Source organism: Numenius arquata, chromosome 24, assembly GCF_964106895.1.
Source record: "Numenius arquata chromosome 24, bNumArq3.hap1.1, whole genome shotgun sequence".
Taxonomy (NCBI): domain Eukaryota; kingdom Metazoa; phylum Chordata; class Aves; order Charadriiformes; family Scolopacidae; genus Numenius; species Numenius arquata.
In genome coordinates, this window is record NC_133599.1 from 2322775 (window position 1) to 2338983 (window position 16209).

General features: G+C 46.0%; 2 protein-coding genes across 6 annotated transcripts in view; one reads left to right on the top strand and one right to left on the bottom strand.

Annotated features, from left to right (window-relative positions):
• SRGAP2 (SLIT-ROBO Rho GTPase activating protein 2) overlaps window positions 1-9148 on the bottom strand; it is a 103541-nt gene extending 94393 nt beyond the window's left edge. For all 4 annotated transcript variants that reach the window (XM_074163488.1, XM_074163486.1, XM_074163487.1 and 1 more), the window contains exon 1: window positions 8747-9148. In XM_074163488.1, coding sequence (XP_074019589.1) covers window positions 8747-8813 — 67 coding nt within the window. In that variant the 5' untranslated portion in view covers window positions 8814-9148. The remainder of the gene's footprint in view (window positions 1-8746) is intronic.
• A 1733-nt stretch (window positions 9149-10881) lies between these two features.
• Window positions 10882-15907, top strand: FAM72A (family with sequence similarity 72 member A). 2 transcript variants are annotated; one of them, XM_074163379.1, is made up of 4 exons: window positions 10882-11083; window positions 12242-12319; window positions 13417-13541; window positions 14481-15907. In XM_074163379.1, the coding sequence occupies exons 1-4, from the start codon at window positions 10932-10934 to the stop codon at window positions 14573-14575; spliced, it is 450 nt and encodes a 149-aa protein (XP_074019480.1). In that variant the 5' UTR covers window positions 10882-10931; the 3' UTR covers window positions 14576-15907. The 2 variants fall into 2 exon arrangements, with proteins under 2 accessions (XP_074019480.1, XP_074019481.1); XM_074163380.1 differs by having other exon boundaries at window positions 10932-10963.
• Window positions 15908-16209: the final 302 nt, after the last annotated feature.

Consider the following 16209-nt stretch of genomic DNA (forward strand, 5'->3'; position numbering starts at 1 on the left):
CCTAACTTCACAAATTAAGTGCTAATGAATAGGAGCATCCTCAAAGACCCAAGAGTAATTTGTCCCACTGTATTTAAACCTCATCCATCAGGCATCTTAAATATTCCCCAAATAAAGGCATAATCATATGCAACGTGTCACGGCCCACAAAGTTCCTTGAAATTGTCCATCAATTTGGTTTCCTCCTGCCCTGCGTGGATCACTCCCTCCCTGCGTGGATCACTCCCTCCCTGCGTGGATCACTCCCTCCCTGCCGAGAAGGGGAATGGGGGGATCAATTAACGCCTAAATATAATGGGTGACACGGCGAAATGACAATCCCTACCTTATTTCCTTCAGCTCACTAAAGCACCAAAGACCAATTGCTGTGAGGGACTTACTACCACAAACCGGGTTTCCCCTGAAGATTTCTCACCACCAAGCCTCCACCAGCAGCAGACAGGATCCTATTTTATCAGTGCAATATCCAGACACACACTGTGAACAAAATTGAATGATTAAAACATGGGCATTCACCACGTTATCTGCAGCACCGTCCTCACTGTTTCTGGAAGTGGTGGAACAGGATGGATGGGAAATTGGGAGGGTGAGAAATGAGAGACAGAATGGCATCCCATCCATCATTACCAACTCTCAAGCTGCAAATGTAAGGGGGGAAAAAAAAACCCACCTCCCGTGTTATTACAACAGCTTAAAGCCCTGGATTCTCCTTTACTGTAGGGATCAATAATGATGTGACCTGCAGCCGAACAAATGCAGCTTCTCAGCCCTCCCTCATGCCATGGGCATGCCCTGCAGAGGCTAAAAACCAAAGACAACAGAAAAATATCTTTCTAAATAATCCCATTTGTACAATAAGCCCTACTTTGTGCTGCTAATCATCCCCTCCCTTTTCAGGTAGCAAATAAAAGCTACAGCAAGAAAAACACGTTCATTACCCGGTACAGTTTGCTTATGAAAACCCGCCAATGAGAGAGAAGTGTTTGATGGACTGAGGTTTAGGATCCTTGGTGAGAAAACAATCGATTCACTTGTTCAGAGTGAGCAGTTTAGCAATTCTGGCAGCTCCGGGTCTGTCGGGAACAGACGCCCCTTCCTCGCGGGACCATCGGAGCGCGTCCCTGCAGTGGGACTGGAGAGCCGGCCAAAGACAGAGCCAGGGACTAATTCCCAGGCAACAACTGATGTTATTTTAAGCAGATTCAATTTGCAAGCACTCCCCATCCATAAATTGCATAGCTCCATGGCTTACTCTCTGCATGAAAACCGTTGTCCAATGACAGCGGTACAAAAACAAATCAAAAAAACCCTTCCCTAATTAAAAGGAGTGAAGCCAAAAGGCTCTTCCTGGAAAGTCTTACAATTAAAAAAAAAAAAAAAAAACAAAAAAAAAAACCACACACACCAAACCCAACTTCAAAATTAGTAGGACTGACCAAATCACCCCGCTGCAGCACTTCATGACTGTAGATTAAAATCCACTCTTGGTTTAGAGTTAATCTGTTTATTTGGCTCCTTCTCAAGAGTCAAAAAGCCGGGAGCTGCTTATGGACCACAGGATGAGGCAGCTCCCCCAGCCTAATTCAGCCCATTTCACAGAAATAAGCGTGAAGCAAAAGTTGTTTCTGCGGCACGCTGAAAACACTTCAGGCCTAAGAATTTTTACACCACATTTAGCAATACCTTGAAAGAAAGTGTCGGAGAAAACAGGCTCATTAAAGGAGAGAGGGGGAACCCTATGAATGCTTTGAGAATTTGCTGCTTGCAGCTTACGCCCCAGATTTACTGCACCCGCCTGTGCCACGCGCTGCGGCGTACAAAAGGGTGCACACCAGATGAAACCGCAGGGCTGTGCCAGGGCTATCAGCTGAGATTTACACTCCGGCACAGCTCACATTTACATTTATCCTTGCTTCCATTTCTGCTGCCTTGCGTGGATAAAGAACAGCAAATGCCGGGCTCGGTTCTGCCGTCAGAGCATCCTCACCACGTCCCTGCCTCATCCCTGGGCTCCCCAGGCCACATGCTGCCATTCCAGCACCGTGTCCAGGCTGCTCCAGCGCCCCAGCAGCGCTCCCAAATAACACCAGCTCCTTTATCATGATTCTTTTACATTCAGAATTGCAGAGGAAGTGATTATGTTTTGTGTTGTGGGTTGTTTTTTTTTTTTAAATTCCCAGCCCCTTACTTTTTTTCCAAGCAATAATTAACTCTCACCATATCAACCGAAAGCAAACTGACTGGGTAAGAAGCTTTAGAATTTAACAACAGTAAATAGTTACTTTGATAGCAAAAAAAAAAAAAAAGATATTTTAAATGGTTCAAATCCGTTTGCAGCATCTACTTGGAAACAAATACCAGCTGAGCTTCCTGGACACAGTTACTCTATATCCACACATCTCTTTGGAATTTAAACACTCACATCAAGAGTTTTGCTGACAACTACCTAGAGATTTCACAAAAAGAAGGTCCTGTTTTGTCTTTTGTAATATGGCTCTTTTGGAAGAAAAGGAGAAAGGGAAAGTAGAAATGAAGAACAGCCCCTAATGAAGGGATTACAGTGAAGTCAAGACCTCGCTTCCCGTTTTCTCCCATACTCTCTTATCCCTCAGCAAATCAAACCATAACTCTGCATCTGCTTCCACTGCCTACGAAACGTTGCCAACTCCCATGATGTTGTAGAAATTCTCAAAAAGAAAGCATGAAATCTGCAAAAGTCATACAAAAATGAACTAAATAAAGTCGTAAGTAATGAATATCAACTGTGCATGGCATAGCGAAAGCTATTCAAAAGAACATGTGTTTAAACATACTTTCCATCTCAACAAAGGTTTAGATTTTTCACTCTTCATAAAGACAGCTGTAAAAGTTGACCAGGCAAATTGGTTCTTCCAAGTAAATTCCCAAAATGGGCAAAAATTAGTAAGCATTAAAAACAAACAAAAAAAAAGTCAAACCTTTCAACTAACAGAAAAAGGAAGATAGTAATGCGTACTCTTACCCCGAAAGGAAATCACTAAGAGCTAAGGGAAAACGCCATGGGACTCCCTTAGCCGGGAGTCAGGGAAAACTGGACATCACCAGGAAACTTTTTATAGAAACCCTACTGGAGTTACACTGGCAATTCCTGCTGCTTTTGGCAGAAACTACAACACTTAAGTGGACGGAGGTCTCTTGGTCAGCTTTGGTCTCTGGCCTGGCGATTCCTGATGACTCTGCAACAGGGGGATTTTGGAGATGGAGAGGAAAGAAGGAAGACTCTGCATTCTTTCACCTCTTCCCGTCCTCGTTAATAATCCATTAGTAGGAACTGCACACGGGACAAAAAGAAATACAAACTATTGCTGTAACATCAAACCAGCCTCCCAACAGCCCCTTCCCCCTTTCTGGCAGAGGCTGCTTCGTTGGCCCAATCCAGCTCCAAAACTCCAGGGATTAACACCATCAAGAACTGCAGAAAACCAGATGATCCTCCAGCAATTCCATCGCCGGAGTTTGGAGCAAGTCATTGTTGCAAACAAATGGAATCACTTACACGCACGGAGTAATGATTAACTGTAAAAACCCCTTAAAAGGTAGTTTTACATTTTCAATGTAAATCGTAATCCAATGTATACAAACTCAAATCTCACAATTCAAAACTATTCCTCTCCACCACATCAGGGTGCGCGGCCGAAAAGTCTGTTTACGTGGTGTATTAAATAGGTGCTGCCAAAGAAATGGCCAAGAGCTGAGCGGTGACTCCCCAAAGCCCCCCCAGTCCATGGGGCTGGGGTCTGCAAACAGAGCAGTACCGTGCAGGGACCAACGTGGGGAGCGAACAGAGACACACACTGAAGAGAAACCATCACACATACATAATGTCAACGGTAGTGAAAATCCCCAGGTGCACAGATTTAGCAAAGTATATCACAGCTACTTCAATTCATTGATGTAAAAATCGATAGTTCTACAACTTCCTGCTTTCCAGGCAAGCGCTGCAGGTACAGCGTTAACACGGAAACTTTCAACAGTTGAGAGAAATCCCAGTTTTGTTTCAAATCGCCACCAAAACCATCACACTCCCTATCCCCAAAATTGCGGCTGCTGCCCCAGCCACAGTGACTTTTGCAGTCTTTCTCCCAGAAAGGTCTGTACCACTCCTGAGAGGTTATCAGCATTAAAAACTGCCGACCATCACTCGAGGTGCTCGGATGTAGCACGCAATTAAATTCATACTTGGATTTAAGGCATTTTTAGCAGCATTTAAGGCAAAAAGATCACAATCAGATCAAATTAACTATCAGCCGTTCAACCCAGAGGAGAAAAATGGACTTGTATGGAATTTATCAGCAATTTTGGGGAGATTAAAAAGCAACTTTTAGCCATTATAGTAGCCTGAACCCTAAAGTTCTTCTCATCAGGCATCTTCTCTTAGTTCAAGACACACTCAGCTAAATAACCACGCAGCCACCTCTGTGCTGTGCTCGCTCCTGCTATAAACTACCTCATCTATTTTTCATATTCCTGGCGCTTTTTGGACTGTGCTGCAAAATCTGCAAGAGATGCATTTTAACCTTTGCAAGACTACTCAAGGGCAGGAGTGGCTTATGAACCCTCACTGCGTAAAAAATTTCCGTATTAAGTTTCTGCAGCCCAAACCATGAAGCTATTTACTGAAGCTTTATAGAAACTAATTAAATATAAGGCTCTCGTGGGACTTGAGGAGAAAGAAAATAAGAATTAAGAGATAAATCACTGGCTTTTCTTTCCTCAGCAAATGTACACTCCAATTTAATACATTAAACCAAAAAACAGTCTGACAGTCCTTGGTCGGGCACAGATAGGCAGCATCCAAATCTCACATGGAACACACTGCACAGCATAAATTAATTATCTCTGCTTTACCGCAACTTGCACAAAGGAATTGGGAGAGACAATCCAGACAAGGGGATGAGCTTGAGATATCAAAGGCTCCATATGGAGACCACAGAATCGCACTTTCCAGCTTCACAGAACTCATAATCTTTGTGAGCACATGGTACAGAAACGTATCAAAGCAGCGCTTCCCTCCCCTGCTGACCCCATGTCATCTTGGCAGGAGAATTCCCACCGCAGGACACGCAGCCGGTTCCGAGTTTCCTCGGAGAGAGGAGCACTCTCACCAAGTCTCGCAAGAAGAGGCCACCAGCGCTGGCGCTCTCTCTGCTCCTCGCCAACAGCATGGAGCACTCAAGTCCAGACGGCACAGCCAAACACAACCAAACCAATGCAGACCGTGCCCACCTCATCTAAAGGCAGAAGGCTTAAGGTCAAGGCAGTTGTTGGGGAAAGTCACCCTGCCTGGACACCTCGGCAGGTTAATTCGCCTCTGCAGAAGATGGAGTTTGTAACTGAACCTCCAGATAGCAAAGATCATGGGATCATTGAACAATTCAGGTTGGGAGGGAGCTCAGGAGGTCACCCAGCCCAGCCTCCAGTGGTCACCCATAAAGTCAGACCAAGTAACTCCAGGCTGTCCCCAGTTTGGTTCCAGCAGCCTCCCAGGATGGATGCACTGCACTAGCACCTACAGCCTCCAAACCACGTCCTCAGCCACGCTGCACAAGCAATTAAGGCAGAAACACATCATCCCCTCCATGTCCCCTGACCACTGCAGAGTAAGTTTGATGTTTAAGAGGTAGGTAGTCTTCATCAATTCATTCCATCCTCTCGTTGATCTCCTCCACCATCAGCTGCGTGCACAAACCATGGGAAGAGCTAACTCCAACCCAAGAGAAGCAAAGAACCAGCTCTTGGAAGAAGACAACAAATACCGACACCCTGTCGCCCCTACACACCTTTTACAAGAAAAATTAGCATTCGTTCAGCAACAGCAAACCAAAACTTTTGCATAACAATGATCTATTAACCACAACCAAACTATTCTTTAAATAGTTTTTTGATTAACAACTTAAGACTATTAAATTTTTAAACAAAGCTCAATCATTCTATTACTAATAATTTAAAGTGCTTAAGCACATATTTGCGGATTAGTGGTTTTAAATGAAGCCTCTAAACACAGTTTCCAACGCACAGCCAGAATGGAGTGCAGAAAAAGACACAGAAGGTTTCTAAATGCTAGTAAAAAAAAAAAAAAAAAAAAAAATCTGTTTTCTTATCTGAGAAACAGATAGTACCTTACAATTTCTGTAGCGCACCAACACCTGATTCATCTCACTCCCACAGCGACTGCTTCACAGCATCACTTCACAACACAAGAGAAGAGAGACCCAATACTCCAGAATCAGAGTTAACCCCACTTCTATGCCGTTCCCACAGCTAAAGTCAGAATTTGATCAGGACGCCAACATTTTTATGTAATGGTACGTTTAATGACTACAGCAGCACCACGCCTTTGGATTTAAGTGTGTCTTCAGCATCATCTCATCTTCCCACCGTGGAAGAGAGAGCAGCACATCTCTGGAATTCGAGAGGTAAGAGGTCTCACCGCTCCGGAGATTTCCTACGGAGCCAAATCACTATCCAGCTCAGAACCAAGGGATCTAGGAGATGTACAGCAAGTTTGCAAAATTTTAAGAAGAGCTTATAACTTCAAGGTCTCCCCCCAAACTTGATACCTAAAAGCAGGATGATGATCCCCCATTGCCAAAGCAGCTCATGAAAGGTTGAAGTCAGGTGGAGACGGGAAGCTCCCCGTGTGCTTTGAAACAAATGAGGTGATGGGGGAGAGGATCGTTACCGTTCTGTCACAGGTATTTTTGAACTGTTTGTCCCATCTACACCTCCCTCTCCAGGGAAGAGCAAGGGATGGATCACCACCTTCCATTAGCCACATCTGGAGTCCCCGGCGCAGGGAGAGTGGAGCTGTGAGGGATGAGCATCTCGAGACAAACTCATAGCTGCCCTCGCCACTAATTCAGGAAGGAAACCCCCTTCTCCCAGCTCCTCATGATCCATTTACAGAGTTCCGCTCTTCTTAACCTCACATATTTAAGAGAGGAACATTTTATAAGGCCAAGAGCAAAAAAAAAAAAAAAAAAAAAAAATCTATACGCCACGACAACCCTTCACCTTTGGGACCACATTTCCCGGCTGAACTGACAGGTCTCTGCAGAAGCACCTTCAGGGGGGAGCTGAGTTTTGGCAGCAACGGTCTCTGCACACAGGGACGGCTCCTTCCCCTTCTCCCCATCCTTATTGCTCTGGTTTTTGAAACGAAAGGGAAAGATTTCTTTTCTTTTCTACTGCGTGAAAGAACCAAGCGGTGAGAAGATGCTCTGTACTAATTCTAAAGCTTTGTTTCTTGTTATCGCTCCCAATTCACAAATATTGTGACTACAAACTTGTATCCATCGCACATATCTTGACGGGGTAAATAATGAAAGAAGATATAAGCCTCTAATTTTACACTGACTTCAATTCCCATTTCCAACAAAGGCAGCTAGAAAACAGGAATAGAAACTAAACTAGTAAAAAAGAAACATGCTCTTCTCCATTTCTAACTTTAAGAACCCAAAATTAAAAAAAAATAAATAAAAAACCTCCCACCCAGCTTTATATCTGCTCAGATAAACATTCTTAACATAAATGTCAAAACTCCTTCTAGTAGGGTCAGTGTAGGACATGCTTCTTGTAGGACAACACATTGTGATGATTTGCATCCAGGGAGCAGCCCCCCCAATAGGAAAAATAACTAAGTACATAATTGCAAACCAATATTTTAATTGTCAGTTTTAATCTGGGTTTCCTACTCAGATTTAAATCACATTTTTTAAATCGCATTGATTTAACTCAATCAACCCTGCCCGAAGGCCATCTTTCCTGCACGCTAGGAGCATACCAAGCAAGTTTTAACCAATTAGATAAATCACTAAATCTCATAACTTCCTAACAGCGATACATCAAGCCATACACGAGCCATCATTATTTTTTTAAATAAGCATTATCTTGAAAACTTTACAAAAATAAGAAGCTAAGTAGACATTTCACCACCACCACCCCTTTTTTTTTTTACCTAAGGCACATGATAGCCTGAAACTCAGCCAACTGAATTCTGCAGAAGCCTTGCACGATCATTGCAAATATGCCCGTGACTCTTTATTGCCTTCCTCACGGTGATGGGAATAACACTGATGCATTAATTCTATTCATTTATATATGTAAACATTTATATATATATATGTATGTGTATATACACACACATACACACTCTGCAACCTTAAGGTGTTATACCCAAGAGCACAGTAAGAAAAACCAGGCAGTAATATCACGGACTCACCAAGAGCAAAATCCTGAATAATGGAACTTTCTAGCACAAACAGCTTTCCAGGGACCCTCAGCACGGTCCCCGGTACTACCAGTGGAAATATGCTCTTCTGACATTACACAGATTTTTAAAAGATTCCCCTGATAGGAGGGGGATTAAAAAGCAATTAACTGGCTCTCGTATTTCAAATGCAAAGCCATATTTTAGAACAGCAGACACAAAAATATGGATCTCTCAGAACTCGAAGATTTGTTATATTCCATAAAAAAGCCCTTCCCGTGATACCTTAGAACAGCAATACCGTAGTGGGAACCTACCCCACGGGAGCGAGAAAAGCATTGCAAACCCGATCCAGCATTGTATTATGAAAAAGCCCTGCAAATTCCAAGCAATCTGCAAATGATTTCCCCCTTCCCCACCCAAACATCCACTGCAAACTCCTACAATTGCAAGTCAGGACTGCAGCAGCGAAAGGGAGGAAAATAAAACCATTCCTACCTTTAACTTGAGTGTCATATTCAGCTATGATCTCCTTATCCTTTTTGAATTTTGCTGGCGACGTCATGTTTTCTTTTCCAAAAAGATTAACCTCAAAACAGATCCCCCAGAACACAAGACAGAAATGCAATTTCGCTCCTCTCGATGCGATGCCTTGATTTTCTGCTTGTCCTCCCCCCCCCCCAGCAAAAAGGGGGGAAAAAAATGTAAAAAAAAAAAAAATAAAAAAATAATCAGTCCATGGAGAGAGGGTGTGAGCTCGGAGCACAGCAGCAGCAAAATGCAGATGTTAAGAGATCAGTGGATGGAAGAGGCAGCAGTTTTGTCTCCCTGCACCAAAACCTTTAGCAGCAGCATCAGACTAGCGAGATCCTGCAGCCCCCAAAGGCTCTTCCTGATTGCTAACGTTAATAGCACAGCCAGGGAGTGGAAGTCCTTCCGCACAACATGTTTTGTGGGGGTTTGGTTTGCCTTTTCTTTTTTTTTTTTTTTTTTTTTTTTTTTTTAAATGGGCTCAGAGATGATGCAAATCAAATCCCAAAACGAGAGCTGAAACGGGAGGGCAAGAAGCCGTTTTCTTTGGTTTGCCTGCCTGCAAATGCAAAAAAAAAAAAAAAAAAAAAAAAAAGAAAAAAAGGAGAAATACATATATATTTAGAAAATTACAGCTTGCAGCCAGCAGTCACAAGATGCGCAGCCAAAATTTGGGACTGAAAGAAAAGCTGCCCTGACATTGCAAATCGTCCTTTAAGCAGCAGCATGAGGCCAGAACCGCAGAGCGGGCAGGTAACCCGGGGAAAACGCCTACAGGGCGGGCAGCCCGAGGGGAAGGGGGGGGGGGACAGAGGGGGCTCACTCGGGAAGCGGGGTCCCCGGGGGGCGGGAGGGGACCGGCGGCGGTGGGGGGGACACACGCAGCCGGAGCCCGCCCGGGGCTGCAGCATCTCCCGCTGGAAACCCGCACCCCAGCGCTCAGCGGCACCGGGGGGGGGACGACACGAGCCCGGGGGCTGCCCTGCCCGGCCCGGCACAGCCCCCCCCGCCCCGCCCCAGCCGCAGCTTCTTCCTTCGGCAGCTCCCGGGGTTTTGGGGGTTTTGAGGGTTATTGGGTTTTTTTGGGGGGTTATTTGTGGTTTTCCCGGCGCGGGGCAGGGGTCGGAGCCAGCCCCGCAGCCCGCCGTGTGCGAGGGGGACGGCGCCACACAACTTTTCTCCCGTTTTTTATTATTAATAATTCTCCCCCCCCCCCTTTTTTTTTTTTTCGGGGGAGGGAGGGGGCGAGGCTGCAGCTCCCCCCCCCCCCCCCCCCCGGGGGAAGATGCGCGTACGGGAGGAAGAAATAAATAAACACGGCACCCGCCGGATCCGCATCCCGCCCGGGAAGAACAATGAGGGCGGCGGGGAGAGGAAGCGGGTGGGGGGGTCCCCGGGGGGGGGCCGTGGCTGAGGGACGCGGCCCCGCGCCCCGCCTCAGGGCCGCGCTGAGGGGAGGCGGCGGGGCCGGACGGCGGGGGCAGCCCCGTGGCCCCCCGGTGGGCTGACGGAGGAGGGGAGGGGGCCCAACCGGCCGGGCGGGGCGATTACCTGGGCGCTGCGGAGCCGCCTCCCCGCCTCCCGCAGCCGGGCGTCCTCCGGCCGCTGGCGCCCGCCACCCGGTTCCCCCTCACCGGCCCGCCGCCGCCCCGCCCCGCCGCGCGGCTCGCCCAATCGGCGCAGAGCGAGGGGCTGGAGCGACGGGCGCCCCAGCCAATTAGAGAGCTCCATCTCTGAGCTGGACCCACCCCCCTTCCCGCCGCTTGGCACTCGTAGCACCGCCCCTCCAGGACAGAGTGGGCGGGGCCCAGGGGAGAGCTGTAGCCTCCGCCCCAAGGACTGCGCAGGGGCGGGGCGTATCATGCAAAGAGGCTGCCGGCGGGGCCAATGGGAGCAAGGCAGGGCGCGCCCCTCCACCAATAAGCAGGCGGAAGGGGTGGTGCCACTCGTCTCCTCCAACGGCCTGCAAGCAGAGGGTGGGCCCCGCCGCCGATCTCCACTAATCAGAGAGGGGGGGCGGGTCCTCCCGCGCCCAATGGGAGACTGAGGTCGGGAATTCAAACTGACAGGAGGGAGCGTGGCCGTTGGCGGCGGCCGGGACCGGAGGGGACGGGAGCGGCGGCGGGGCCCGGCCCGGCGGAGGCCGCCCGTTATGTCGGCCAGCAGCTGCACCTTCGAAGACCGGTGCGTGGCCGTGCTGTGCTGCCGCTTCTGCCAGCAGGTGCTGAGCTGGCGGGGGATGAAGGCCGCGCTGCTGGCGGACACCGACACCGACCTGTACTCCACCGACATCCCGCCCTCGGGGTAAGCGCCGGGCCGCGGGGATGTGGGGGCGGCGGGGTCCCTCCGAATTGGCACGGTGACAGCCCCGAGGCCCCATACGGCCGCCGGCTGTCAGCCCCGGGGCCGCGGCCTGCCCGCCAGGGCTGTCAAGGCCGCACCGGCCGGCCCGGGGCCTAAAGGCCGCTCTCAAAACCTGCTTTTACCAAGAAAACGGCCACAAAGCGCACGATTCAACCCGTTCCTCCATTCTTTCCATCCCTGGAAGGGTTCAAGGCCAGGTTGGACGGGGCTCCGAGCAACTGGTCTGGTGGGAGGTGTCCCTGCCCAGGGCAAGGGGTGGGACTTTAAGGATCTTTACCTTTAAGAAATCTTTAAGGTCCCTCCCAACCCAAACCATTCTGTGATTCTATGATTTCCAGTTCCCCCCGGCCCCCCTTCAGCCCTGGGGAAGCCAGTGTGGGAGCAAGGCTGGTCCTCATCTGGCAAATCTAATTTCACCCGTTGGTGGGGAAGCCGTAGGCTCAGGGACCCACGGGGAGCTCCTCCAGCAGAGCTTGGAATTTGAGGTGAATCTCTGTGAACAGAACAAACCTGATCTTGCACTGGTTCCAGAACGACTCTCCTCCGAGTCAGTGGCGTGTTTCTTTCCCATAACAATATTTGAATACTAAGGAAATAAGATTGCAAAACAAGATGTTAATAAGAAAGTACGGGTTAATAAGAAGATAAGAAATCAAAGGCTTGGTTTTAAATGTCCTAGCCTTTAAGCTAGTGTTCTGAAGTCCTAGCTGAGATTTGCCAGGAACCAGGGCGACGTCTATAATCAGGTTTCTGACTGACAGAGCCAGGCAGCCAGCAGCAGGGCTGAGCCTGCGAGCGTCAGTGAGCACTGAGAGCAGCACTGCTTTCTGGTCTAATTTGAGAGGAGTTATGATATATTAATGCAATGTCTCATGGGCATCTTTTTGTTTCCATATGAGTACAGCTGGTAGCTGACAGCAAAAAGGAAATGCACGCTCTTGGGAAAGCTTAAAAAAAAAAAGACCAAAACCAGAAAACCACAGAAGACTGTAACGGTGACATCGCTTAGTTCTGACTTTAAACCTCTATTATCAAAACATTACAGGTGTAATCGCAGCCACGTCTAAACTTCTGTATTTTCACTTTCTTCCCACCTAGTACTGTGGACTTCATCGGAAGCTGCTATTTCACCGAGATCTGCAAATGCAAACTGAAGAACATTGCGTGTTTAAAGTGGTAAGAATGCCATTCAGCGGCACTCACACCTCCCCGAGCACTGTTTAACCTTCTCGCTGTAGCCTACTGCAGTGCAAGAGTTAAGGGATGAATGAACAGATTGCATACTCGATTTCAAATTTAATTCTGCTTGATAGAAACTCAGCCCACTTCTTCTGGGCATGGCTGCCAGTCTATTTCTGTGCAAGTCCCAAGTGGAAATGTGACAACCTTGTCAGTAGTCTGAGTATATGGGAACGCTTGCATGCCACCTGCCTGATTAAATGTCTGCTTCAACACTGAGATAATTGTGTGAATAAGGCCGCGGTAAGAAGTAGTTACTCATATTCTAATTAATAGAACATCCTCTTGGCAGATCGAGTTGTTGCTAGCAGATGGAACATGCTGTCACTGAAGTTCTTGGAGTTCTTTTATCCTCTTTATTAATGCCTGATATTTAAAAGTAAAAACAACAACTCTCAAATAGCTCACAGTTATTTGAGACGATCCTTTCAGCTTCATCATCGAGACTTTTACCTTCTTCAGATTTAAATGGTGGGGGGTTGTGATAGAAATATGGTATTTTATTTTTAAGACAGAAGTAGAGAAGCAGAAATATCTCACCAGAGCGTGTGACTGAGAAAGCAGGGAAATGATTGTTCTAGGTTTCAGCTGAGGAGAGTAGATAAGGCTTCGATATTCCCGGTCTCGTCACTCCTACTGCTGATACTCTCCCGTGCGTAGGGCTTCTGCGCAGATGGATTTTATGTGTGTGATGAACTTCTACATTGATTCCAATGGAATCACTGGTCTTCCAAAAAAAAAAAAAAATACACTACCATTTGTTGGTACGTAAACTAATCTGGATTACACAATTTAGGTTACTAAATGGTTCTCTATGCCAAAGATCTAAAACTTAGATATTCTGTAACTCCTGACAGATGTTGCCTAAATATTTAAGATGCTTGTTTAACTATGTTGCCTTAACTTTATCAAAATAGCATTCCGTAATGGTCTGGTACTGTGACTATTTAACATTAGTTTGGGCGGGAAAAGCCAACAACATTTATCTTTTCATCAGGCATTTGTGTTGTTCATTATTTCACTTGTCTTTCCAGCGGTAACGTTGTCGGTTATCATGTGATTTCTCCCTGCAAACCTTGCCTGCTCTCCTGTAACAACGGCCACTTCTGGATGTTTCATAGCCAAGCCGTCTTTGGCATCAACAGACTAGACCCTTCTGGTAAGGAACACATATGTTTCCTTCTCTTCCTTAAAATCTTGAATTCTAAGTCTTCCTTCTAATGAGGCGTCTCAGTCTAGTTAAAGCATATGGAGGGAGTGTAACATACGGAGGCGTAAGGCGAGCGTTACTGTATTGCTAATCCAGCAAACTGCTTTGGGGGTGGCAGTTGTAGCTCCTTTGTAAATGAAATTTTCCAAGTGGAGATTTATCTTCATCAGAAAACTTAACCTACCCCTTTTGTGGGCAGAAGTCAGGATATGCTGAAGCTATATCTTAACTAGTATAAACACAGCCACCAGCTGCTATTTATAGCAGTACGTATAGCTTTACTGTGCTACCAGGCAGCTGTCCAACGGGCACCCTTTTGGGGTGAGTCATGTTGTCACTTTGACCCTCTATAACTGAGTCCTCATTAGCTCAGGCTGAAGTTACAGCTCACTCGAGCTCGGTTTCAGCCAGGTGTGTTTGGATGCCAAGTGTCTGGCATAATTTGCCTTGAGTCCTCAGGAATGCAGAGCGTTCCGACAAATCATCTCTCCGCCTTGCAGATGGGAGTAACTTATTGTCAAAACCTTTCAGTGTCACCTGTGTTTCAGATCAACGCATTTAAAAATAAATCAGCCATGAGGGGATTATTGATAGCTACATGAGTTAGCTATATAAATACAACTGTGGGCAGGGAATTATTCTTTGAATTATGCTGTAAACAGCAACGCTTACAAGATCACTTTGGAAGAAAAATAGGAAATAGTCTAGATATATTTATCATAAACATGACTTACCAGGTTTTGCAATGATTGGAGTAGTTATTTGCTCTGAAAATAGACAGTTGTGCAATTTAAAAATAAGGTCACAATCCAGAAATACTTTTTTTTCCTCTTTTTTTATTTTTTTTTTTTCTTTAATTCCTTTGTCTTCTTACCTCCTTCCCACCAGGTGTGAATGTGTTGCTCTGGGGCAACTTGCCAGATTTGGAGGAAAGCACAGATGAAGATATGTCCTGCACCTCTGAGGAGGAGTACATCAGATAAACGTTATCTACAACGTACCACAGGATCTTCTCTAGATTAGTTTCATTGCTGTTTGGTTTGGATTTTTTTTTTTTCCTGCTGGTCCATCAGAGCTTAAACAATACAGGAAACCAGGAAATCTGGAAAACAATCCTAAAAAAGGAAGGTATCAATTTCCTCTTTCACCGTAGCCTTCCTTAGACTCGTCAATCTGCCTCGTGTGTATCTTCTGACTGTTCTGACATGCCTTGGTTAGATCTGGAAATGCAGATGGAAGGTGCATTTACTGAGATCTAGGTTGCTCTTGCTTTTACATTTAAGTCTCAACGGCTGATAATCCTTCTTAACTGTATTTTTTCTTCTTTTCTAAAACAATATTCTTTCAGTTGCTGTAAGTACAGCTTAAAAATCTTAAGAAAGAGTCAGTCTGGTTGACAAAGTTCTGTCAGAGCTCTGCTTTTGTGGTCACACGGGCCATTGCCCAGAGCTTCTGTTCAGAGTATACGGAGTTGCTGAATAAGTGGCTTAAAGTATTGGAGCTTTGGCTCTATGATCTGGCTCCTGCTTTTAGCAGCTTGTTATCCGGGCACCTGAGTCCTGCTGGGATGCTCCTGACTGGGCAGGTATCGTACAGAGTCTTCCCAGCTTCATCTCACAGTACTTTTAGCATCTTGTTTCTGTAGAGATCAAGTTCATTTTTTCCCTCCCACTAAAACCTAAATACTGCAGTTACTTAATGTCTAATAGAACTGCAAGGCGACACTGCAGTTTTTCTTAAGGTCAACAATAAAATCCATCCAGTTTTACGTGGGTGGTTTGGTTTTTCCCCTTAGAGGGTAGGCATCCCTCCAAAGCAGGACTCGGTCACCTGATTGGGTCTTTGTAGAGAAAGAAAAAAAGAGATCAGGTTAACTATTTGGTGTTCGTGCCTAACCCTACATCCCGAAGCGTACAGTCCTGTAAGAAGTGACGGATCCAAAACTCATTATCTGAGTTGTTACAGCCACAGTATTTTAATTTATGAACTAAATACTGTCCCCTTCAGCTAGTCACCTGAAGGATCACCCTTGGAAAATTCAAGGTACAATCACATAGGTGAACAGAGTACACTTTTAAGTTTGGATTGATGCTGAATAAATCATTCTATAGCCTCTTGTGGTACCTGGAAGAGGTGTAATGAAGGCACATCTGAATTGTCTTAGTATTTTTACTGCGTGTTATGTATTTCTTAAATAACAGTACTACCTCTTCTGCATTGTTTAAATGTATATTGGTATATATATGTACGTGTGTGTGTGTCTTGTTTTGTCTTCCTGTGTTATGTCTGCTCATTAAATAAAAGTTTTGGACTACATGGTCTTCTGGGCTGTAATAAATATGGATGTATAATGATATCAGATAATCAAAACAATGAATAGCACCTTGCACTTGTATTAAACTAGTTGAATAATTAGGTTCTTACTACTATGGTTTTGTTTTAAAGAACCCCAAAAGAATCACTTTCTTTTAGGCTGACAAACCTGACAGTTTCTCGGTCTTAAAAGCTTTTAGTCAGTTAACTCTTCTGTAACACGACATCCCATTTTTTTGCCACTTTTCTGTGCTACGTGAATTTTATCACATTGTGACTGCAGCATTAAGCTGGCAAGGTGACA